Below are 22,704 nucleotides of genomic sequence, written 5' to 3' on the forward strand. Positions count from 1 at the left end.
CTCCAGCCAGCACCTGCTCTGAGCTCCAGGGTTCTCACTCCTGACTGCACACTGGAATCTCCTGAGGAGCTTTTAAAAAACACCCGCATCCTGGCCCACCCGCAGAGATTCGGATTTCAGCAGTGGGCCTTGGGCATGGGATATTTTTAGTCGCTCCCTGGTGATTCTCCCGCAGCCAAGATTCAAAGCTACTGCTTATCACTCTACCTTCCTACCCTGCCCCCAGCCTCCCGCCGCCTCCCTTGACCTGCCTCCCTCATTTCCGGTTGCTGCTAATCTTCTCCCCACTCTAGACTCACTAGCCCCGGGCTCTGGCAAGACGGTGTGGCTCTTAGTGCTTCTGTTCAAGGTTTTGGAAGTAATTCCTTTCCCTTCCCCGGTGGTGTGGCCCATAAGCTGCCAGCACTTGGCACCGTCGGGAACTTCCCCTCTCCCCACCTTGGTCTTCCCCCACCACCCTGCCAGGGGCTCGTCCAGAGAGGGGCCTGCAGGGGCTGGGGTGGCAGAGGGGACTAGTTCTGTGCAGCTCTCCTCCACGCTCCTCTCCCACACTCACAGGGCTGGCTCATTCTAGGTGCCCAGGCTTTGCTGCCGCCATTTCGTGCCTTGCTGAGAAGCGCAGCAGCCCCTCTTGGGTCCTTACACTCACCCCTGCACACCGATGTCCTGATAACTCCAGAGCCCCAGCTCAGCCCCTGTCCTGGAGAAGGAAGGGCCAGAGCAGCCTGAACTTTGTTGCAAAACAAGACGTGGTAATAAACATGGCTCCGATGGGCCTTCTCCAAACTTCTGCGGCAGGATAAGGGAGGTGGGACAGGGCCTCCTGCATGCTCCTCAGTAGTCCGGCCCTGGAACATGTCAGCCCCCCTGTGGGTCCTCGGTTGCCAAGGGCAGGGGTGGCTTGTGCGGTGGGGGGTCTGCCCTGCAGAGCCGCAGATGGGGACCTGGGTGTGCACGTGGGCTAGAAGGCGCACCTGGGGGAGGCTGCGAGCCGGCTGGAGGGTGGACGGGGGGCTCCCCCGGAACCGCTCCCAGGGTAGTAACAGTGTGGGCTCTGGGCTTCGCCGGTCAGCACTCAGACTCCGACTCTGCACCCCGCACCTGCGGCTCCTCAGCAGGAGAGACGGGGTACTGGTGGCGTCCGTCTTCTGCATGAGGTTCTGGGAGAGGCGGCCTGTGAAGAGCTCCGCACAGGGCTTGGGGCACAGCACTGACTCAGCAAGGGCGGCTGTGAGGACTGGGTCAGGGCCACACTGCCCGCCCCGCTCCTGACCTCCTGGAGCTCCGGCCCTCTCCTCATTGTGCCGACCCCTCCCTCTGGGCCTTCGGGTTCCTCAGGGGTCCGCGGGAAGGTGGGATTGGGGAAGACGCTGCCTTGTCCTGTGGGGGTGGGGGCTGCAGCTCCAGAGCCCGGGGCGGGCTTCTCAGAGGCTTCTTGGTGGGGATCTGGCTCAGGCCCCAGGTCTGAGCAGCTCTGGACTTGCAACCCCCCACCTGCTTCCACCCAGAGGGAAGAGGGTCAGAGGGCAGGACAAGCCACCTACCCTCCCCCAGCAGCTTCAGAACCAAGCAGCTGGTCCATGCAGGGGGACCACTGGCAGGACTTGGTGATGAATTGAAGTGTGTGTGTGTGTGTGGGGGGGGGTGACGAGAGCAGTCAGGGAGAAGGAGTAGCAGCAGCAGCCTTGAGGACCGGTTTGTCACTTTGCCATGTTCAACCCCCACCGCTGGCTTTGTGGATGGTTCTGGACGTGAGTGACCACCTTTAGTTAGCTGAGGAAGAAAGCTCACATGCCCTCCTATTTCACTACTTCCTTCTTTCACTTCTTTCTCCCCGTCTTCCTTCCTGTCTTGTCCTCTTCAGAGGCCAGTGCTCCAGCCTTGAGTCTGGTCAGTGAGGTTGGGTCCTGCGCTGTGGAGGCCCCGTCCCCTAGCTGGGGCCTTCCTCCTGCAGGTAGGAGGAGCCTTTCCCCCTCACTGGACAAAGGTCTGGAGCTGTAGGCCAGCCTGGGTTTCTGAGTCTGACACACAAAGGCTCTGTGGCCCAGAGAACTCGAATCTTTATAAATACGGCCTCTGCAAAGCTCTTCACAGTAGAGAGCCATTATCCTGGCCCCGGAATAAAGAGTGGGCTTGGGGTCACTGAAGGTAGTCAGAGAGGGAAGAAGGAATCACCTCTGGAGAAGAGGCCTCGAACAAGAATGAAAGGAGGAGGGGGGGTTGGTGAGGTCATGAAGAAACACAGCCGGTCCAAGCTTTTCTATCAAGCTCAGGACCCAGTGTTGGAGAGCTTGGATAGGGCCCAGGGGCTTCTATTTTTCTTTATTCCAAAGCTCATGGCCACCATGACTTATTTAAAAATATTATATTTAGGTCTTACTCATGGGAAGTGTGTTAGGAATAAATTTATCACTATTTTCATCTCCGCCATGATGGATTGCCGTCACCACCAGCATCAACACAGAGCTGCCATTGGAGGTACTCGGTAAGTTTTTGCTGACAGAACGGAAGTCTGAACCATCACCGCCACCACTGCCAGATTCAACGTTACACGTCTGCCACCAGTGTTACCCATGACATCACCACTACCACCACCTCCACCATCATCAATGACGTCACACCTCTGTCACCATCCGTACCATACCACTGGAACCAAGAACATCACTGACAACCACCAACCTCACTGATGTCCCGGTCATCATCACCAAAGCTTATCCTGCCACCTACACCACGATCACCTCGCCATTAGTACCACTATCCTCATGTGACATCACCACCATGACCCTGACATTGCCAGCACCACCATGACATCACACCCTCATTGCTGACATCACCAACACCACCACTAATTGTTATCTTCTCCCATAGAACCATGTTCCTTTCCTTCAAGGCACAAAAAGGAAATGTGCAATTATACATTCTTTAAGGTGGTTATCTGGTCCCCACTCAACTCTACGTGACCCGGAATTGGGAATTGTGTCTCTCTTCACCCCACTCTTGAGTTCTCAGTGCCTGGACAGTGGGCAGCTCACAGTCAGGATTCAATAAACGTGTGTTGGATTAGAAAATGATTTAAACCAGCACGGTCTCTACGCTAAAGGGAACTTAGGCTCTCGGATTTCAAAGCTTCCCATAGTTCTCTCTCCGGACTGGCCTTTACTAGAAAAACATGACACTGGGTGATAAAGTGATAAACGAAGTGAGGAGAAGCCTGGGCTCAGCAGCCCTGTGGGAAGATTCTAATCTGCACTCCACTGGCCAGGGGTGCTGTGGATGAGCCGGGAGAAGTCTGCTCTTCTAAGATCTCTGCTCCCATCACTACCCTCGCCTGACATTTAGCTGAACCTGGGTCAATTCAGTGTCAGGACTTAATCGAGCTCATGCTGAAGACCAACAGAGGTGTCAAACATGCTCCCAGGAGGCCAGAGTTTCTTTGGAGGTACCATAGGGAATGACGTGAGGTTTGGGGTGGGGTTTGAGGGGGATCACAGGAAGGAGGGCCCTGGGTTCCCCACCCCCACTTCGAACACGGGGCTCCTGAGAAAGATTGTAAAACTGTGGTTTTAGCAGCACACGATTTTACAAACAGATTTGAAAACCATTGGTCTAGAAAGTGAGTTCTCGAATTTTTTAAGTTTTGGAATAGATGTCTGGCATGGTGTATATGTCTCAGCCAACAATCATAGGCCAACTGATGCCACCAGGCCAAAGGATGCCTTAGGAAAAGCACATCTGACGTTTCCCTGGACTCTTCCCAAGGCCACAGTTGGCGCACCAAGTTATCTTTTACTCTGGTTCTTTGGTCAAATGAAAACAAGGTGTTGTTCTTAGAGAACGTACGCCACACAGGAAATACTGTCTTGGGAACATAAACCAAGAAGGGCAGTAGCCGAACTTACCCACGTGCCTTCCCGCCTGGAAAGTGCTGGCTCTTTAGCCATGCAGGAAAGACCCTGGTAGGGGGATCAGGAAAGTGCTGGCTCTTTAGCCATGCAGGAGAGTGCTGGCTCTTTAGCCATGCAGGAAAGACCCTGGTAGGGGGACCCCACTCCAGCAACACCCCCTCCAGCACGTACACAGTGGCCAAGAGACTCAGAGCTAGCCATGGATGGGGACCGTCACTTGAGGGGAAGGAGACCAGACACTAATTGGGGATGTAGTGCTTTTTGAGTGACGGTCACTGAGAGTGACAGGATGGGAGCAGAAAGGGGGGCAGCTGGGGAAGAGGGAGAAGGATGGTTAGGCCTCCTTCTGAGGGCCAGGGTCACAGCAAAACCAGGGGATCCTTCCTGCCCATCCGTCAGCCCCTCTGTAAAGGTGTAGCCACTGGGCTGGTGTGTGTGTGTGTGTGTGTGTGTGTGTGTGTGTGTGTGTGTGTGTTTGCATGCATGTGTGCACAGGCAGAGCAGAAATGGGGGCACCTGGCCAGCCCCGGCCCTTCTGTGAGTTCAGCTCCTTCTGGCCAATCATCACATCTGCCCCAAGGCACCCTCGGAGCACGAGCAGGCTGGGCAGGGGGTTCTGGGCCGTGGCACCATCTGGGAAGGGTGGGCCACACAGCCTCTGCCCAGGGGGGCTACTGACGTGCCTGGGCCAGGGACCGGGGGGCGTTCTCCGGAGGGACTGAGTAAGGCTGAAGGAGAGAGTTTAGTCCGAGGAGGCATTCCAGGCCGAGACGTGAGGGTGTGCTTGTGAGGCTTTGAAACCAGGAAGGGAATGGCCTGCGAGCCAGAGACCTGGGCCGTGTCCTTCCACAGACTGCGGGGGAAGCCCTGGAAGAACCACTGAGCGCGTGACCACAGCATCGGGCATAAGGGGGAAAAGGCGGAGTGTGTGCAAAGCCCTGTGGTCAGGGCCTCTCCTCAAGACTTGGCCCAGGGATGGAGCAGGGGTGCCTGCCCCCCTCTAGCCTCGCCATCTCCCTGCTCGCCCACCAGGCCTCCCTTTGTATCCAACCGTCCCCTCTGCCCGCACGCGTCCCCAGGAGACACCCTGCCCACCACAACCTGCGACTCCAGACGGGTAGTGTGGTTGTATTACCTACACCCTCACCCAACGCCCTGTCAGACTTCACGGCTGAGGAACCACCTCCGTCCTGTCCGTCGAGGGCATCTGTCCATTGCGAGAGTCCTCAGAGAAAGAAGTCCTTTAATGGCTGAGGAACCTGGGCAAGAGGAGGGTTCCGGCAGGTTGAGGTGGACAGACGTTGGTCTGTTGCTCTCATTCTTCAGTCTGTCCAGCCGGTGACATTCCACTGAACCCCCGGGGGCCCAGCCCTGTGCCCGACCCGCTGGGATGGACGCAGGGAACAGAGGGATGAGGGCCCCGTCATGGGCAGCAGGGTCTCCCTGCGGAGGCGGGAGCTGCATATGCAAACAGCAAGGCCACCATGCCGAGCAGCACCCATGGGCTGCGGCAGAGAACGAGGCACAAACCCTGTCTCTGAAGCCGAATAGCCTGCCATGTGCCGGAGCTGGGCTTGGAAAATCCAAGGGGGCTTCTTGGACGAGGAAGACAAATAATCAGGGCCACTTACATCTTTCTGGATGAGCTCAGCATACACCAAGCAGGCAGCAGAGATCAGCACGTCGGCGTCAAGGTCAATGAGGTTGTTGCAGGCCTGTGCCAGGAGAGGAAGCCGGGAGGAAGCAGGTCTCCCTGGGCACAGGCGGCTGCCTGCTACTTCCCGGGGACAAGGCCACTGCTCACGGCAGTCACCGGGGCCACCTGATCTCTTCCCAACCAGCCTGGCACAGTGCCCGAATTTCACCACTGGAATGTGGTATTGGGGGGGAGATGGTAAATGTCGTTTTCGTACGGGGCCCTAAGGAGTACCAGAGTTCCACTGAGGGTCTCAGGAGTTTCTAAGGAGAACTTTTTCTATAATTGGGCTGTTGCCCTAGATTTTTTTTAACCTAGACTCCAGCTGCTTTTTAGAAATGTCAGAAAACCCTCGGTCTTTTGCACAGGGGACCCTAAGGCCCAGGGGGTTAACTGTGAGGCAGTAAACCTAGAGGTTAAGAAGCATTCAAGGCCTCGGTTTCCTCCTATGCTAACTCGGGGTGCTGCTGTGGTGGTTACGGTCCCTCTGCTTCCGGCTTGTCACGGGCTTACGTGAGCTGGTCTCTATCAGCACCAGCACGGTGCTCAGGGCATCACAGTTCCCGCCAGGGGCCAAGGGCCGGGGTGGCGTTGAGGGGGGCTGGGGGGCCGGCGCAGCCCGAGGTGCTCTCACCAGGAGGATGCCGTCGCTGGTCATGCTCTCCTGCAGCACCTGCTCACGCACCATCTGCAACATGCTGTAGGCCACCAGCACCTGGAAGTTTCTGCAGGGTTTCCCTGTCAGCAGAACCTGCAGGCGGCCCGTGAGTCTCAGCCCGGGCCTCCTGGCCCTTGGGATGGTGAGGCCCACTGACCACAGCCCCGCCCCGGGTCAGCCGGCCCTGGGCCTCGCTGCTGAGTCCCTCATTCACTCAGGCAAGTGCTACCTCTGGGGATCCCAGGCATTGTGCTGGCTACTGGGGGACTCAAAGAAAAAGCTGCAGGGACTTCATTAGCTCGATGGAAGGAAGAGGGGGAGAGGAGGAGAGAGGGAAGGAGGGAAAGAGAAAGGGAGAGGGAGGGAGGAAGGGGAAAGAGGAGAAGGAGGGAGAATGACCCCATGACTATCCAAAGCATTTGAGAGGAGCCTTAGCAAAGCAACAGTTGATAAGCCCACCATCCAGGGGTGTCCCCAAAGGTCTGGGGGTGGCCATGGACTTGGGCATGGAAACCAGCAGGCCATGAGGGAGGGTAAGGTGGTTGGGAGTTGACTTGTGGGGCGCTGAATCCTGGGCTGAGTGTTGGGCTGGGCAGAGCAGAAGTGGGTAGTGAGTCTCTTCCCAGGGAGGTTCATGGACTGATGGCCTCGGATCAAAGAACTGCACCTTGTCCTGCCCTTGGGGGGGCCCCTCCTTCTCCAGGGGTGAGGGGACGTGGAGCAGAGGGAGGCCTGCCTGGGCAGGGTGGCAGGACAGCAGGCCTGGCCTCCGCCTGCAAGGGCTGAGGGGCCCTCCTTCTGCCCTCGCTGCCCTGCAGAAGGTCCTGATGCGACTGGATGACAGATGGACGCGCTCACTTCCTCACTTCCCCCAATAAACCCCAACCAGCTCAACTCCATCCCAAGTCGGGAAACCAGGAAAAGGGCTTCCCCCGCCTGCTGGAGGGGTGGGGGCCTAGCCCTTCCATCCAAGGAGGACTCACCTCCCAAAGCCTCCAGACGTCGTCGAAGGACTTGAAGGCACGCTGGAAGCAGAGGCAGAACCAGGGGAAGAGGGACTGCACGGCTCCCGCCCCCTTCCCTCCTGTGGAGAGAGAAGTGGGGTGTCAGCCTGGAGGCCCAGGTCAGGAAACGGGGGGCAGCGCACGTGTTAGAGCAAAAGCGCACAGACAGGCCGAACGGCAGAGCACGTGAGCACACGGGGGAATCCAGAATGCCCGCTCTCACGTTGCCAACGGTCTTCCGAGAATGTTTGGGGGTGGATTTTCAACTGTCCAGATTCAACCCCATCTGGATGAACCCTCCTCCCAGGGCCCAGAGAGAAGACCAAAGTCCTGCTCCCTGGCCGCCGGGATGGGGCACTGCTGCCTGGGGCTGTGTTCTGGGCCCTTCTCATGCCTGCTCTGTGGAGGGAGCTGTACGTTTGCAGGAGGTTGAGTCGGGGGTCCACTCACTCAGGTGCTCAGCAAACACGGGGTCCAAGAAGTCGATCAGGGTGCTGAGCACGTCCAGGTTCTTGCCTACGCCGATCTTGATAACACAGCTGTTCTCCTGAGAAAGATGGGTCCGACTCTTTCTCTGCCTGAGGGCCGGCCTGCTTCACCGACAGCTCAGTTCAGAGGCCGTGTGTGCGGCCGGCTCCAGGCGGGGCTCGTGTCTCTACGAGCCTGGGCGTCTGTGTGCGCACGCTCCCATCACGTCTGTGTCGATGTGACCTGTGTGTGTAGGTGTGTTGGTTTGTAGGTGTGTATGCCCCTAAGCGTGTGGGGGTGGGGATCCAGAGATGTCTCGGGTGTGGCTCACAGTGCCGTGAGCCCAGCTTTGCCTCCGCTCCCACGCCGCGGGTCAGAACCGTGCGGGACGGGGAGAGCGGCGAGCACAGTGTTGCAAGGGAGGAGGGTCGATTCTGGACAGCCTCTCACAGATCCTGAGGAAGGGCTTTCCCAGGAGGGTGTTCCGGGGAGAAGCACCTTCAAAACCCCTCAACCTGATCGCTGTGGGGTGCGTCTGGGGAGTCCCGAGTCCCCTGGTGGGCCTGAAGCGCGGGTCATGTGAAGGGAGCAGCAAGACGCAAGGCCAAAGATGTTCCCTGAATGCCTGGCCAAGGTTGTTGGATTTTGTTCCAGAGGCGATGGGGAGCCATGGAAGATCGTGGGAGCAGAGCCATGTTTTGGGAGGGGAATGACAAGAGAGGGAGCCATCCCTGGGACTGGCCAGTTACACTCTTTCAAGGTTTGGCAAGAGCTGGACTCAGAGCACCCTTCCAGCCCCCTCCTCAACTCGATGCCTGCAACACACACAGCCCACCTCCCATTAAACTCACTGGGGTGAGTGCTGCCTGCCCAGGATCCTCTGGGACCCAGAGGCTGTTTCAGGACTGGAGGAAAGAGCTAGGGCTCCCATTGCCTGCCTAACCTCCAGGGGGTGTCTGGGGAGTGGCAGGGAGGTGGTCCCTGAGCTCAGGCCCAGCCCTCACCGTTTTCTGCAGGAAGAACTGGAAAAGCCAGAAGGTCTCATGGTCATGTTCTGCCATCAGCTGGAAAAGCATCACCATCTCGTGGAAGCCCTGCTGGTACTCTGGGGTGGGGGTGGGGACAGTGAGGACGGGTGAGCCGGGGCTTAGGCGGGGAAGGGATTCCAGGAAGAAATGGAGAGGAGGGGGCTGAGCAGAGGCTCAGCCCTGCGGCGCACCTGCCTGGGTATTGCAGACATAACTCAGAAGCAGGATTTTCTCCAGTCTCTTCTTGTCGATAAGAACGTTTCCTAGGGGGTCTTTGTCGTAGAGTTTCTGAATGTCATATGCTAGGTTGGGGACAAGAGACAGGTAGGTGGAACCAGATCACCTCCAGCAGAGGGACCATGAATGAGTTTCTTCCCCGGGAGGGCAGGACCAAGGGCACCCTGGGAAGTGGATTGTAAAAACAGCATCGGCCCAGGAGGCTCTGCCCAGCACCACACCCTGAGCTGCCTGGCTTTGTCCCTACCTCCAAGTCTTGGACTAGGCCGTACCCTCCGCCAGGAATGCCCCCCATCCCCGACCCCGCTCCACCGGTCCCGTCCAACTAAAATCCAGCCTAGTTCAAGGCCAGAGGGGAGAGATGAAGACAAAGCAGCAGGAACAGCGTGCACTCGGGGGGATGTGCCACTAGGCATGGAGGAGTCCCTGGGAGAGATGGTGCACGACTCACCAGGGTTTGGCTGCAGAATTCCAGAATTCAAGGCAGCTCCCAGGAACCAGGGAACCATCTGCCCTGGATATGACTGAGGAGCGGGCAGGCATGGCCCTGGCACTCCCCACTGCCCAGCCCTGCCCTCCCGACTCTGCTCACCAATGGTATTCCGAGTCTCCATAAAGTTCCGGTGCAGGTTTTCCAGAAGCGGCTGAATCTTTTTATACATCTCGCATAAGGCCTCATAGTTCTTCCTGTGCACACAGAACTGAGGCTGGAGGAGGCTGCCTTCTCCCCGCGAATCAAGGGCAGTCTAAGCCGCACTCTCCACAAGGCTGCCCCCCCGCACCCCACCTGTGATGCTTTCCCTCATCTCTGCACCAGCCCTAACCATGTTCTGGCCCTGGAGGGCGGTATGGAGGGGGTCCCACAGCTGCTCCTGAATCCTGGCTCCGCAAATTAATAACTGGGTGTTTGCAATGAGGGTGAGGCCTGGGGGACATCACGATCCCTCGCTAAGCCTCAGTTTCCTCTTCCGTAGAATGGGGATAATCCCGGCACCTCCGCGTTAGAATTGGAAGGGTTGGATGAGGCCGTGTCTGGTGTCCGTCATGAGGACGTGCTTAGGTGCTGTAGGAGGCTGAATGGTGACCCTTCAAAAGATAAGTCTAGGCCTTAACCGCTGAATCCTGTGAATGTGAACTTATTTGAAAAAGGGCCTTTGCGGATGTAATTAAGCTAAGGAGCTGGGGATGAGATCCATCTAGATTATCTAGGTGAACCCTGAATCCAATGACAAGTGTCCTTCTAAGGACGCACAGAGATAACACAGAGACAGAGGGAAAGCAGCAGGCCACATGACCACAGAGGCCGAGATCGGAGTTGTCCCCGGAGCTGGCAGAACCGGAGGCAGGGGAGGACTCTTCCCTAGAGCCTTCAGGGAGTGTGGCGCTGCGGGGATGTGCTCTGGGGCCTCTGGCTTCCAGAACCGAGAGAGTAGATTTCTGCTGTTGCAAAGTCCTGGTTTGTGGTGCCTGTTACAGCAGCCTCGGGGAGCTAACACAGGCTCTTGTCAGGGCTCTGGAGCTTTCCAGGCTGGCCCTCTGTTCCCCTACTGCCCTGAATGCTTCTCCACTGGCCCTTTGTGCATAAATCTTCACCTCAAATAGGCTGTGTAGGCCCTAGGGAAGGAAGGGAAGGGATGCCGGCGGGAAGAGGAGCTGTTGGGATCAAGCCCATGCCGGGCAGTGTGTGCCCTGCTGAATGGAGCTGGGCGGGAGGGTGTTGGCATCTCCTGTGTTCCGGCCCCTGGGTCAGGAGCACATGGGGGTTTTGTCTCTTAGGTTTTGTCTCTTAGAATAAGAAATGCATCTAGGGGAGGGGCGCCTGGGTGGCACAGCGGTTAAGCGTCTGCCTTCGGCTCAGGGCGTGATCCCGGCGTTCTGGGATCGAGTCCCACATCAGGCTCCTCCGCTATGAGCCTGCTTCTTCCTCTCCCACTCCCCCTGCTTGTGTTCCCTCTCTCGCTGGCTGTCTCTATCTCTGTCAAATAAATAAATAAAAATCTTTAAAAAAAAATGCATCTAGGGGAAGAAGACAGCACTTGTCAGGCTGGGGTGGGCACCCCCCTGCTTTTTCCCTCCCCTGACAAGATCTGGAATGTTCTACCTCCTTGTGCTGTCCACGGTGAGCCGCTCATCCTGGGAGCTCTGCCATGAGTAGTAGCCCGTGAGGAACTTCCAGGCTTCTGTCCTCACGAAGGGGTGCAGACCCTGGGGGTGAGGGCGAGAGTTGAGAGGTCATGGGACCTCCAGAGGCCTGCCAAGAGGGTGTCTCCAAATGCCATGCCTGCCCCTTGTCCACCCATGCCCTCCAGTGCCAGGGCAAGGCCTTGGGGACCGTACCCGCTCCAGGATGTTGACACAAATGAAGTCTCGTGACTTGGCCAACAGACCGTTCTCATCAAAGAAGCCATCCCATTCTGTCTTGTCAATGGGTGGTTTTCTCTTCACCTGGCAAAGACAATCACTTCAGCCCTCTGTTAGGAACCTTTGGCTTTTCTTTAAGTGTGATTTTTTTTTTCCCACGCTATACTCTGGAGTTTGCAATATGAATCAAGTTCCCTGCCTCTGACTCACTTCTGGAAATCTATCCTGAAGAGATTACTGCGAAGTTATAGAAAAATGCTGAATGCACAATAATTTTCATTGGGCATTACTTACCAAAATGAAAACCACACGTGCTGTAAACATTAAGCAATAAGGGAATAGTTAAATAAACTATGATTTATATGCTCAATGGAATATTGTGAGGCATAAAAAATGATGCTTACAGGGAACAAATAATAACCTGGAAAAATTAAAATGTTAACGGAAAAAAGCAGAATACAAAATTATACATTCAGTATCTAGTCTCTGTCCTCTCTAAGCACTATACCTGTTACATATTATAAAAACTACACCTTATATACTCTAGTGAATAGTGAATTAACTACTATAAAAATCCTGCTAGGAAAAAAACTGAAAAAAAAAAAAACCCCACCAAAAGCAAGAGTGATTTCTTTGAGAAATAGGGTCCTACATAAGCTTTTCCTTTTTCTTGTGTTTCCAAACTTTTTTGTAATAATGTCTACTGCTTTGATAGTGGAAAAATATAAAATAAGCACTAAACACTCCCATGAGCTACCTTTTGCCTTTCTTGGAAGAATGAAACAGTTCATCACAAGAAATGGTTTCTGGTTTATAAGAGAGGGGTGTGTATGTGTGTGTGTGTGTGTGTGATGGGGGGAGGTGAGTACACTGCATGCAAAATAATTAAAAATGCTCATTAGACAGTAACCAGGACATAAGAGCTCCTGTCAGACTGGGGGAAGCTTCCTAGAGGAAGCCTTTATTGGAGAGAAGCCGTCTTGCAGGCATGAGGATGTGCTGATGGACAGAGCTTGGCAGGTGACTAGACATGTCTGATAGACACACTCCCAACTCCCCATTGATATACACCTGGATATGCACACGTGTGACTCAAGTTGAATTTGCTTACGAGTCACCTGAGAATCTTCTTCAAATGCAGATTCTGACTTAGAGGGTCTGGGGTGGGGCCCAGGAGGACACGTTTCTAACAAGCTCCCAAGAGATTGTCATTGCCACTGGTCCACTGACCACGAGAGAGGCAAGCTGTTAGAAATTGCTTTAGCACTGGAAATAAAAAACTAAGAACCCACGGGCCAGATTTGGGATAATTTCCACTAACTCCACATTTGATAGGGATGGATTGAGCCCCTTAGTAACACATACATGCTCTATCTTCTGAACCGAAGTAGGACACAAGAGCCCGAGAAGATACCAAAAAAACCTCCACCCTCATCGCTGGCCTGTCGTTGGACATCGTTGGGAAGTGGGGCCTGTCCTGATGCCACGCCCCAGTTGCACAGACACTGTCGTCTGAGAAGAGCAGAGCAGAGCCCGGCTTCTGTCCGTCCCTCAAGCTGCCATCATATTCTCCCAACCTATATTCAGACTGCAACACTCAGAATGCACTGTGGCAGGAAGCAAGAGAGAAGACGCAACGTTGCGCTGTGTCCTGGGGTCCTTAGTTATGAAAGGGAACTTTGGCAATGCATTTCCATAGAAATCTTAGCCAATTGATCAATGTCTATGGTAAAGACAGCTGTGGTTTTGATGGGGACTGTATTGAATTTATAGGTCAAATTGGGGAGAATGGATAATAACATTGAGCTTTCTGACCCCTGAACATGGTATATTTATCCATCTATTTAGGTCTTTAATTTCTCTCAGCATTGTGTCATAGGTATATAAACTATTCATATATTTTATCAGATTTATCCCCAAATATTTTGGTTTGGGGAGGATGTTATGGTAAAGGGTGTTATTTTTAAACTTTCAACTTCCGATTGTTCGTTGCTAGTATATAGAAACACAACGGATTTTTATACATTGATCTTGTATCCTGCCGCCTTATTGACCTCACTTATTAGTCCTAGTAGCTCTTGTGGATTCCAGGGGGATTTATCGTAGAGGCCAACAATCAGCAACCCACAACCCGTAGGCCAACTCTGGCCTGTAACCTGTTTTTTTTTTAAATAAAGTTTTTATTTTTTTTTAAAGATTTTATTTATTTATTAGACAGAGATAGAGACAGCCAGCGAGAGAGGGAACACAAGCAGGGGGAGTGGGAGAAGAAGCAGGCTCATAGCGGAGGAGCCTGACGTGGGGCTCGATCCCATAACGCCGGGATCACGCCCTGAGCCGAAGGCAGACGCTCAACCGCTGTGCCACCCAGGCGCCCCTAAATAAAGTTTTTAAATAAAGTTTTATTGGCATTCATTCATGTATTGTCTATGGTTGCTTTCATGCTAAAATAGTAGAGCTAAGCAGTTGCAGCAGAGACGTATGGCACACAGACTAACGTACTATCTGGACGTCTGCAGAAAAAGGTCACCAGCCCTGACACAGGGGACCATGTTGTCGCTGAATAGGGGCAGATTAACGTCTTCCTTTCCAATCTGGGTGCTATTTATTTATTTATTTATTTATTTATTTATTTATTTAACTGGCTGGAACTTCCAGTGCAATGGTGAAGAAACTTGGTGAGAGCAGGCATCTTTGTTACCAATCTTAGAGGAAAAGCATTCAGACTTTCATGATTCGGTATGATGTTAGCTGCAGGCCTTTTGTAGCGTCCCTTTATCAGGTTGAAGAAGCTCTCTTCCGTTCCTGGTTTACAGAGAGTTTTTTTTTTTTATAATGATTTTTTATTATATTATGTTAGTCACCATACAGTACTACGGAGAGTTTTTATCAAGAATGGCTACTGGCTTTTTTCAAATGATACTCCACATCTGTTGAAATGATCGTATGGTTTTTCATTTCTTAGTTTGTTAATATGGTAAATGATATTGCATGGTTTTGAAGGTTAAATCACCCTTGCGTTCCTTGGCTAAACTCCGCTGGTGGTATGTTATCCTTTTTATACATTATTGGAGACTCTGCTACATTTCATTTAAGATCTTTCTTTGCATCAATGTTCACGTGAGATATTGGTCTATAATTTTATTTTCTTGTAATGTCTTTGATTTTCAGGGTAATGTTGGCTTCGTAGAAAGAGCAGGGATGTATTCCCACTTTAAAATTTTTAAGGATAGTTTGTGTAGAATTGGTATTATTTCTTTCTTCAATATTTAGTATAGCTCACCAGGGAAGTCATCTAGGCCTGGAGTGTTTTTTGTGGGAAGATTTTTAACTACAAACATTTTTTTATTCGATTGAAGGATGGAGTCAGAAGGAAAAAATTTTTTTTACTTTAAAAATTAGAGATTTATAGGAACACGGCATTTTCCTTCAAATTCACTTTTAGAAATCAAAGCAAATAATACAGGAAACAACAAGAAATTCTTAAAGCATAAAGCATAAAAAAGGATAGAACCCCAAATAAATCAATTATGAAAATAAATGCATTAAATTCTCTGATTGGTTGTAAACACTTACAAAGCATTGGTGATGTGCCAGGCACTGTCCTAAGCACTTTATAGTCATCATTTAATCTTTGCAACCCTACGAGGTAGCTGTGGTTATTACACTGTTTTACTGATCAGGGAACTGAGGCTGGAGGAGGATTATTTAGTATATCTGAAGTCATACAGTAAATATCAGGGCTGAGATTTGAACCCAGAGCTGTTTGGCGCAAGAATCAGGGTGTTTAGCCCTAATTCCATGCTACCAGGGAGAGTAAAAAGTAAGGATTTTCAGTTTGAATAAAAAATATACATTATTACAAGCTATTAACAAAAGGCATACCTTAAAATCTATGCCAGAGAAAGATTTAAAAATAAATGATGAACGAAGATATGAAAAGAGGGTCAACAGAAATGAAAGGGTAGCAAAGTAAATAATATGCACAGAAACCAAAAAAAAAAAAAAAGATATGACATCAACATAATAAGGCAGAGATAATCAGAAACATCACATGAAGGCATTTGCTGAGTGCTCGGTGAATTTACAGGACTAAACCTCTACCTGCAACTAATGGCCATCTGCCTAACTTTGCCGGGGCTGAATTCACTTATGAAAAGTCACTGACTTCCCCTTTCAGGAAACTCAATTTCTCTAGTTCCACCACTTCTGTGGGCAAACCTAAGCAAACGAAAGGCCAACCACAGGAACATCTAAGACGTTTGCTGGCAAGCCAAGAACAAGCACAAGCACAGGAAGCCTGTTGACCTGGGAATATTTCCACACAGAAGTCCTCCGCCTCTCTTCTCCAGTCCATTCACACAGCCTGTCTATGCCAGAAATCATAGAATCTGTGTCTGGGGTCCTTTGAAGTAAGAGAGATCGTCAACTCAGTGGGCTCTCAAATCCATCTTCATCCTCCCATAGTCCCCCATTCCTTGCTCCACTCACCTACGAAACCCCTGCACCACCATCTGGGTACAAAGACCTGGAGATTCAGGATGGGGTGATATCTAGTCCATGAGGTGCTGGATACCCTTCAGCTCTGCTATAGCTTTTTTCCCCTAGTCTCTTAGGAAGAGTACGTCTAGCAGTTGTGAAAGTCTCGCATCTTCGTGGTGGGCTTAACCATGTTAAAGCTCTCCCCCAGCAAACCTAGTGACACCATGGCCATGTTTCCTCCAGAGTAGGGGGGCCAGAAGTAGGAGTCCTGAGTGGTTCAGTCGATCTAACACCTTCCTGCTACCAGTGGGCTTGGCAGCAGACATATATCCCCCACCTTCTTCTATTCTGCATCATTAGGTTAAGGATTTTCTCTAATATTTTAATTTTTTTAATTTTAAAGATTTATTATTTATTTGAGGAGAGGGAGAGCACACAGAGGGAGAGGGAGAAGCAGATTTCCAGTTGAGCAGAGAGCCCGACATGGGGCTTGATCCCAGGACCCCAGGATCATGACCTGAGCCGAAGGCAGACGCTTCACCATCTGAGCCACCCAGGCGCCCCCTCTAATATTTTTAGTAAAATAGGAACGCTACTGGAGGATAAGGCAAGCTTTCCAGGAGGGTTTTTGATGCCATGTTGCTCTGAATACAACAGAGCCCCCCAGGAGGCCTGGGAAGGGTCACTGGCTGCTTATGGTTCTCAACCTTTTCTACTCCAGTTCCCTTGAGGGACAAGATACACCCCCAACAGTAAGAATGGCTCATTACATCAGTGACTCTCAGCCAGGGGAGAGCAGGGTGGCCCAAGGAGGGAAGGAGTATTAAAATTGGGGTCGAGGAGGCGTATGTGTGACTTGAAAGTTACCTGGGTGATTAGCACCATCAGTATAGCATAGTGATTAAATGAATGGTTCAAAACAGCGGTTCTCAGAGTTAGCTGCACATCAGACTCACTTGGAGCACTCGTTCAAACACAGATCACTGGACCCCACCCTGAGAGTGTCTGGTTCAGAGCACCTGGGGATCAGGAGTCTGCATTACAAGTTCCCAGTTGATGCTGATGCGGCCGTTTTGGGCACCACACTTTGAGAATCACTGATTTGGGAGATGGACTCCACAGTCTGGGTCTAAATACCAGCTCCGCCACTTACCGGCTGTGTGACTTTAGGCAAGTGGCTTTGTCTCTGTGCCCCAGCTTTCTCCTAAAATGATGCTAATAGCATCATCCACCTTGTAGAGGGTTATGGTGAGAATAAATGACTGTAAATAAAGCATTTAGAACAGCTGCGGTACATACTAAAGGCTATGTGACAGTTATTTTATTATTATCACTTTATAATTTCAGAGAAATGAATAAAGATATAAAGAAAATCCAAGTCAAGACCTGTTGATAATTTGCAATGAAGCCATAACATTTAAAACTCAGGGGGAGGGGTGCCATTTTGCCTTTCTGCTTTCTTATGTATCACTCCTTAATCAATATGATTAATGAGATTTGAGATTGGTTAAGGTCATTATAATTAGTTATTATGATTTTGAAAAATACACCGTGTGGAAAACTTATGACTGAGGCTGACATTTAATGAATAGATGTATCTGATTAAATGGGCTCAAAACGACCTACTAACAAAGGCATTACTGCCACCTGGTGGCAGCATACCAAAATTGTTGGCAAAAACACCAAGGAAAATTTATCAGCATCTTCAGGACTGACCTTGCAAACCGAAAAGTCATTAAAGTTAGAATGTCACATATGGGGAAAGGTAACTGGCTTAGAAAGAAGAGTGTCCCATCCAAGTACTAACCAGGCCCGACCCTGCTTAGCTTCTGAGATCAGACGAGATCGGGCGCGTTCAGGGTGGTATGGCCGTAGACAGAAAGAAGGGTGAAAGGGAGCAAGGGGACCTGTGTTTTTCAGTCCTGATGTGAGATCCAGGTACAACTTACCCTGCTCAACCTTGTAGGCAAGCTCAGGGTTCTAGTCCTTCCCACCCCACTGAGGAAAGTGGCCCTAATGCAAACCAGAAGCTGGGGAGGGAGGGACTTGGAGCTGATGAAGAACACGCACCAGGATGAAGGAGGCTGACCACCTGGCAGAGAGGCTGTTTTCAGGAGAGAGGGTGGTCATGGCCCTGGCTGGACGTCTTCAAAGCAGCTTCTGACCAGAGCTCACTTGGAGCCTAAATGATGCTTAATTAGCAGGGGAAAGTGATCTTCCTTTTGGGGGATGAATTTCATTCTCGGGAGGAACTGGGCCTCTCCTTAACCTCCCACAGCTGAACAGAGCCAGGCAGCGTGTGTCACAAGGCCCCCTGGAACCCTCATCACAATGACCATGGAACATGGGAGTCCTCAGCTCCAGACGTAACACACACCCAGGAGTCGACTAGATCTACCAGTCAGCCAGAAAAATCGCAGGACACACAGGATGTACAGTGGAGGTTGGGGCTGAGAACAGGCAGATCAGTGTGCTGGGCAGGTCAGGGGAGGCTTCCGCGGAGAGGTAGGCCAGGGAGCCTTCCTCCCTATCTCTGGGCTATCCCTCCTCTGGGCCCCCTCCCCTTGTTATGGCACAGATCAGTACCAAACGCAGATAACACCTAGAATCTGAGCTGCCGGTGTCTTGGGTGTCAATTTCAGATTCAGAATCAGTTGTCTGGGCTGGAGACCTGCGGGACTCTCTTTTGAAAAACTCCCTGGGTGATTCAGTATCAGTATGTGTGTTTGACTGGTAGCTCCTGGGGTTAGAGACCAGTCTTACCTATCTTTATATCTAGAGCACTTAAGACAATGCCCGCATGACTGAATGAAGGACTTAATTGAATGGAAGAATAAACGAAGCTTAGATCTCATCCCACTGTCCTCTCTGAAGGTATTACAGAGATTCCACATGTGCCTTGTCTCCCCTCCTACCCTCGGTTCCTCAGGCCAGGGGCAACGTCTGTCCCTACAGCCTGGCACTTGGCAGGTTCTCAGTATTTGTTGAATGAATCAGAGATGTTGGCTCCTCTTGGCTCCGGCCTCACTGGTTCTCTACCTTAAGCATTGCTTGCGTTTCTACCTAGGTCCCGGCCATCTGGCTTGAAAGCATCCATAGTCATTAAGAGATAGTAGTAATTAGATGAACCAATTTGAGATCAGGAGCTTGGAGATGGAATTTGGACTCTGACCTTAAATTTGGATGGTCCCTCCTTCTGAGCCATGGGTCCCGCAGCCATGAAATCAGAATATAGTCAACCTCCAGCTCTCACATCCTTATTAACATAATGAATCAGCATCCACGTGGAAGTCTTCGGTGGACACAATGCATTGTCTCATTTACTGTTACTGTTCTGCTAGCTTGCACCACTGTGGGGGTCCTTTTAAATCAAAACACCTTATTCTCTGCCTACCTCCACTACCTCATGCCAGCCTAGGAAAACATTATAGCTTCATCCCCTCAGTCCTAGGTCTTCAAGGAGCAGGAGGTGGGTGGCTTTGAGCAGGACGGGATGGAATGAGGATAGGGCAGCCTCCCACAACAGGGTTCCTCTATTCTGCGGTCTGCAAGAAGCTTCCAAAGCAAATGTCCAGAGCAGGAGACATGGCATGGGCATTACTCACCATTTGGGATTATCTATGCCTCTGTTCCCCCACATTAACGACGTCGACAACTGAGAATTAACTGCAATTTTTCCCTAAGAAGCTCAGGATCAGGCAGGGAGTTGGAAAAACTGTGTGTTAAATTGGACGTGGCTTCTAAAATGAACACGATGGCCATAGATCATCACTTGAACTTCCTTTCACCTCTGGCTCCTTGTCTGTAAATTGTAGATAATAACCCTGGCCCAAATTAGCCAGCATGGTTTGGTCATATTACAAAAGCCTCAGAGCAACCACATGGAGGCTTAATATTCAAATGGAATTGCAGGATACCGAAGCAAGAAGGGTTTTGGATCCCTTTTACTCCTTTTGCTGAAACTTACAAGGGATTTACATGTGTCAATCTCATTTCTTCAGGGCTGACTGGTTCTTACCATGTCCATTTATTTACATAATTCCTCCAATTCTTTACATTCCCCCCAATCATTTGTCTTTTACGCATTTCCCCCTCCTTGATGGCAGCCCAGTTTTTCCACTTTAAATTTCTGTACATGGGGGTTCTTCAGGGCACAAGAATCCCAGCTTTTCAAATATTATTCTTGGTATGGGAGTATGGGCAAAGTTGGAGAGATATAGAATTTGCATTAAAGAAGTCCTGGGAGGGAGCAACCCTCCTTGCCCACCTTTTTTGGGGGGAATCTGGGTTGTCCCCTGGCTGAAGGGTGTGGCGGGGAGGCAGGAGAGTGGCGGGGAGGCTTGGAAGGGGCCTGGGGAAGACCCTCTCATCCTCAGAAGAGCACGGCTCACGCAGTGAGAAGGCTCATGGGCTTTGGTGCCAGAAAAACCCAAGTTCGAATCCTGACCATGCCGCCCAACCAACCATGCGACCGTGGTCCCACCTACTGTGAAAGGCATGCCATCTTTCCACCTGTGCGTGGCCACTCAACAGTAGGCCCTCGGCCTGGGACACTTCCTGACTAAGAGACAGGGAGTCCTCACAGCCTGTGCTGGATTTATCCCCTCCTGTGGGAATGTCTGTGCCTGTTCCAGATTCAATGTGCGCTCCTTTGTTCTGCTCAAGTGTGTGCGTCAAGTGGCGCCTGGCCAATCCCGCCACTGAATCTCTTCCCAGCAGGGCGGGAGCGGGGTCCTTTGTCTGCAACCCAAGAGGGGTGCATGCAGATCAGAGCCCTGTGTTGGCTGCGGCACGAGACCCACTGGCCACAGTGGACTAAGGCCCACTCCTGAAGTTGGTCCCCCTCTGTCTCTTTGCATGAACACAGCCTTGTTCCCTCCGGGGCCTGTGTGAGTAGCGTCTCTCCTGGTGATGCCGACACCTGCAAACAACGGAGCGGATTGGCATTGCGGGACGCTGTGCCTGGTGCTGGCCATTGCTGTGCTGCTCGCTCTCGTCCACACAGTGGGCCTCCTCCCCAAAAGGTGGTTTTGCTTGACACCATCTCTTACCCTTCTGGGGGGTCAGGGGAAGGGAGAGGCGTGATACTACCTCAGGGAACTGAAAGGTGAGTGAAGCCACGTGCGTGAGGAGCCTGGCCTGAGCCTGGAGCTCTGGGCCGCCCGGTGCATGGTATTTATTATGCACCTCAGTATCCCTGTTTTTGTTACTGGTGCCGGATGTGTCCAAAAAAATCACTATGAACTAGACTTGAGTCAAGGGGCTGCCTGCTTCCGTGAGGCTTGTCGAAACATCCGTGTGAAAGTTCAAAGATCCCGTGGGCCAGACAGTTTCCGCTTCTCTGCGTTTCTCCGAGAACCTGAGGACCCGGATTAGTATCCAAGCAGGCTGAGACTAGTATTAGAAATCACGTTCCCTCGAGCTCCTTATGTCAATGCAACACAACACAACTCTGTGCAATGCGATGGGACCGTGTCCCTGTGACCGTGATCTGCCAGCCCCTTCAAAGGGCATCTCCCCATGACTGTCAGCGTCTGGGCCATGCTAGTTCTTGGCACAAATCACGCGCATTTCATCTCATCGCAAAGTGCCAATGATCTTTTATGCTAAAGCTGTATTTTTCTCTTTGCCCCTCATTGTGAGAAACCAGGATAAGTTTAGCTTTCCCCCAGCAGGTTTCCTGCCCTCGCCCCCGTGGAGCACGGTATTTCTGACAAAGCTGGAGACAGCTGCACATCATGTGTCACTAATGTGAGGGAAGCAGGGACCGGGGAGCTGGGGATGCAGATGGCTGTCTTCTGAGCCCTGTGGTAGTTGGAGTTCCCCAGAGAAACAGCCGGCCACGCTGGAATCCATTAAGCCAGTTGGAGTGCCAAGGGGTTAGTCGCTGCACGTTGGGTCATTGTCAAGATCTTGGGGAGCCCACACTTCCCCCCAGTCAGTTGAAGATGATACGTCTATCACCCCCCATCCAGCTGTCATGCACACCAGAAATAACCCGCAGGAGCAGCTCTGGGCTTCGAATCCACCAGAATCAGCAAAAGAGAGGCACTCAGCCCTGGGCAGCTGAGCCTGAGTCCCCGTGAACTCCCTCCTGCTCTGGAGGGGCCTTGCCCCTTGGGGGGTCCTCATCATGGGTCTCCCTGACCCCTGACCTCCAGCCCAGTCTCCCAGAGCACCAGCAAGCACTTAGCTCTGAGTCTCCCTGAGCCATGGCTGGATCTTTTATGTTGTCATGTCTACCGATCCTTCGGCCCCCAGAAGTCCCCTGTTGTCCTCAGATGCCCAGACCACAGGGTATTTGCGTCTACCTCAGGTGAAGCCCTTTACAACCATCAGTGCTGAGCTGGACCATCCTGTGAGGGCAGCAGAAGCCCAGGGAGGTTAAGTTAGCTCTTGGCATCGCCTAGCGAGTATGTGGGGGAGCCGGGAACCTCTTGCCTCCACCCAGCTTTGCCACGAGCCGGGCTGTGTCATATTGGCAGAAGCGGGTATCTGTGAGCCCCTTGCTGGCTCAGCGGACTCTGATCCCACAGCCCAGAGGGGAGGAGGGAGTCTGCCATCGCTCCTTCTCCAGATTCTGAGCTCAGTATTCGGTCCAGAACCAGAGAGGGTGGTGACGGTCACGGGAGGGAGGCCGGGGTGCTACAACCTAGCTTATAAAGGCCATGGAAAGAGTGAAATGGGGAGGAAAAAGGACAAGAAATTCCAGCAAACTCCAGGGACTGCTAATGGAGAGAAATAATGTGGCTAATTACATCTCTGAAGGCTATCTGTTCCAAAATGAATTTTTAATGAAAAAATAATGCATTCTCCCTGCTGCTTGCATCAGGGAGGGAAGGGACGGAGTAGAGGCTCCCAGGGC

The 22,704-nt window shown here is 51.9% G+C and overlaps 1 protein-coding gene across 3 annotated transcripts; it reads right to left on the minus strand.

The window, feature by feature from the left end:
• Positions 1-5,131: 5,131 nt before the first annotated feature.
• On the minus strand, positions 5,132-17,969 carry TBC1D21 (TBC1 domain family member 21). Of its 3 annotated transcripts, XM_087856561.1 has the most exons (12): positions 17,910-17,969; positions 11,334-11,441; positions 11,098-11,201; positions 9,589-9,683; positions 8,951-9,061; positions 8,736-8,836; positions 7,714-7,810; positions 7,220-7,343; positions 6,489-6,539; positions 6,236-6,386; positions 5,537-5,620; positions 5,132-5,164 (listed from the first exon to the last, which is right to left on the minus strand). In XM_087856561.1, exons 1-12 carry the CDS (start codon positions 17,967-17,969, stop codon positions 5,132-5,134), a joined length of 1,119 nt encoding a protein of 372 aa, XP_087712687.1. The 3 variants fall into 3 exon arrangements, with proteins under 3 accessions (XP_087712687.1, XP_045651260.1, XP_045651261.1); XM_045795304.1 differs by lacking the exon at positions 6,489-6,539 and having other exon boundaries at positions 6,236-6,352; positions 7,243-7,343; XM_045795305.1 differs by lacking the exons at positions 6,489-6,539; positions 11,334-11,441 and having other exon boundaries at positions 6,236-6,352; positions 7,243-7,343.
• Between the last annotated feature and the right edge of the window lie 4,735 nt (positions 17,970-22,704).

Source organism: Ursus americanus, chromosome 28, assembly GCF_024610735.1.
Source record: "Ursus americanus isolate L20-20 chromosome 28, mUrsAme1.1.p, whole genome shotgun sequence".
NCBI lineage: Eukaryota > Metazoa > Chordata > Mammalia > Carnivora > Ursidae > Ursus > Ursus americanus.